We start from the raw sequence: 2147 nt of genomic DNA, 5'->3' as shown, positions 1-2147 counted from the left end.
CAGCTCCGCCTGCGCTTCTTTCAGCTGCTGCCTCAGCAGAGAGATCTCCCCCGACTTCTGGCACACCTGTGGGGATGATGGGGTTCAGGTGCCGGCCGGGACTGCCCAGCCACAGCTTGCGCCCGCTGACACACCTGGTGCTGCTGGGTGACTCACCTCCCACTTGGTCTCCTCCAGCCGGGGTGCCAGCTCAGTGCGCTCCCGCTGGAAGGAGGCACAGCGACGCTCCAGCAGTTCATGCTCCTGCAGCAACTGGGTCAAGTCCTCCTGCAGCTGTTTCTTCTCCTGCTGCAACTGCAGCACCTGGAGCTGCAGGACCTGCTGCCCCCGATGTGCTGCGTGGGCCGCCTGCCGTGCCTGGGCCGCGCAGCGCTGCCGCAGCCCCTCCAGCTCCTGCTCACACCGACGCTGCTTCTCCTCAAACACCTGGGCCAGGGGATGCACAGGTGCTGGGAGGGCAGCACAGCACCCTCCCACTTCACCTGCCACCTCCAAGATCCGCATCACAGGGAGCGAGCAGCACATCTCCCCCAAACGGAGGAAGGGTCCAGAAAGAGTGAGATGTGGTGGTACACACCTCCTTGTGCTCCCCTATCCTTCTGCATGATGGGCCCCCCATGTTAGCACCCCCAGAGCCTATAGAGCTCCTCCAGCTCCATCACAAGCAGGGAGAAGCCACAGGTCCCAGGTTCATTTAAAAAAAGGGCATCCCAAGATAAGGCACCCCAGTCTGTTCAACTGGTCCCATGGGCCATACAAGGCTCCCCCATGGACCACCCAGCTGGTGGGAAAAACCCACATACCCAGACCCACAGGAAAATGTATCCCTCTGCAAGGGTCTGTAATGGGTCCTCAAAGTGGGTCCCTACTCCCAACCAGGGGTTATGTCGACACCTGTCTCCAGGGAGGGGGACATGTATGGGACATGAGGACACCAGGGACATACCTGGCAGATGGCCACCTCGTTCTCATCCAGACTGTCCCGCAGGAGCTGCAGCTCGGCCTCTCGCTCCCGCAGCTTGTCCTCCAGCTCCCGCACCAGCATGGCCTCCTCGCCAGGCAGCGGAGAGCGCCCGCAGGAGCCACTCTCTGAGGAGGGCCGGCCCCGGCCGCTCAGCGAGCCTGTGCTCTTGCTGGAGGATGAGCGCCCGCTGTCCGAGTTGGAGGGGCGGGAGGCCCCCGGTCAAGGGGCCCATGGGGGGTGGTTGGCAGGGCACCCACCTCTGGGTGCTGGCTGCAGCCCGTGCTGTAAGTGGGCAGGCTGGAGAGGGAGTTGCGCCCCGAGTCCGAGAGGGTGCTGGCACGGCAGCTCAGGGAGCCAGGCTGCTCAGCAGCCAGCAAGTGGGTGAGGCTCACCTGGCTCTCTGACAGCCCTAGGCGTGTGCCTGGCTGGGCATTCCGAAGCTTGGATACCACTGGCTTGAAGGCCATGGGGCGGATCAGGGTCTTCTCCACATTCTGCCAGGAAAAAAGGGAAGAGTGAAGGCATGGGGAGGACCCATTAGCCCCAAAAACGGCTGCCTAGGAACATTACAGTGGGTGCTCCCAGCCCTGATGCCTTCACACCCCAAAGCAGACAGAGGCCAGTACCCAACCATTTCATCACCTTTCCGTGGGTGTCCAGGTGAGCTCCCCAGACACCCTTGGCATGATAGAGGGGACATTAAGAGCATAGAGATTGCCACTTTTCCAGGGACACCAGAAGTGTGGCCATATGACCCCATTTCATACATCTGAGCCAACAGTCCCAGTGTGGCATAGGGTGGAAAGTCAAGACTGCAGCGCATACCCACCCACCCTGCTGCTGCCCCCGCCCACCTCTTCCAGCTTGCCAGAGACAGGTACAAGCTTGGGGGGCGGCCCCCGAAGGTGATCATTTGGTGCTTGGTCATCATGGAGATCATCTGAGTCACTACAGGGGCTGGCAGGAGAGGAGGCATCAAGCCAGTCCCCACAGAAGCCCCCATTGGCGTAGGAGTGGGTGACACCGGGCACAGACATGCGGGGCTCCTCAGGAGTGGCTCGGAGTAGCCCCTCCTGCTTGCAGAAGGAGGCGGTGGAGGGGTCCCCATCACTTGCGCAGTCGTGGCGAGGCCGGACGGGCAGGAGGCTGCCCACGCTGCCCATGGCGGCCGGGGGGGGGGAGG

At 62.6% G+C, this 2147-nt stretch overlaps 1 protein-coding gene across 1 annotated transcript in view; it reads right to left on the bottom strand.

The window, feature by feature from the left end:
- Nucleotides 1-2141, bottom strand: part of LZTS2 (leucine zipper tumor suppressor 2) — a 3733-nt gene extending 1592 nt beyond the window's left edge. The window contains 5 exon segments of the mRNA XM_014308943.2: nucleotides 5-66; nucleotides 157-426; nucleotides 947-1173; nucleotides 1176-1458; nucleotides 1819-2141. Coding sequence (XP_014164418.1) covers nucleotides 5-66; nucleotides 157-426; nucleotides 947-1173; nucleotides 1176-1458; nucleotides 1819-2127 — 1151 coding nt within the window. The 5' untranslated portion in view covers nucleotides 2128-2141.
- Between the last annotated feature and the right edge of the window lie 6 nt (nucleotides 2142-2147).

Source organism: Geospiza fortis, unplaced genomic scaffold, assembly GCF_000277835.1.
Source record: "Geospiza fortis unplaced genomic scaffold, GeoFor_1.0 scaffold130, whole genome shotgun sequence".
Classification (NCBI taxonomy): domain Eukaryota; kingdom Metazoa; phylum Chordata; class Aves; order Passeriformes; family Thraupidae; genus Geospiza; species Geospiza fortis.
This window is presented reverse-complemented; position numbering and strand designations above follow the sequence as displayed.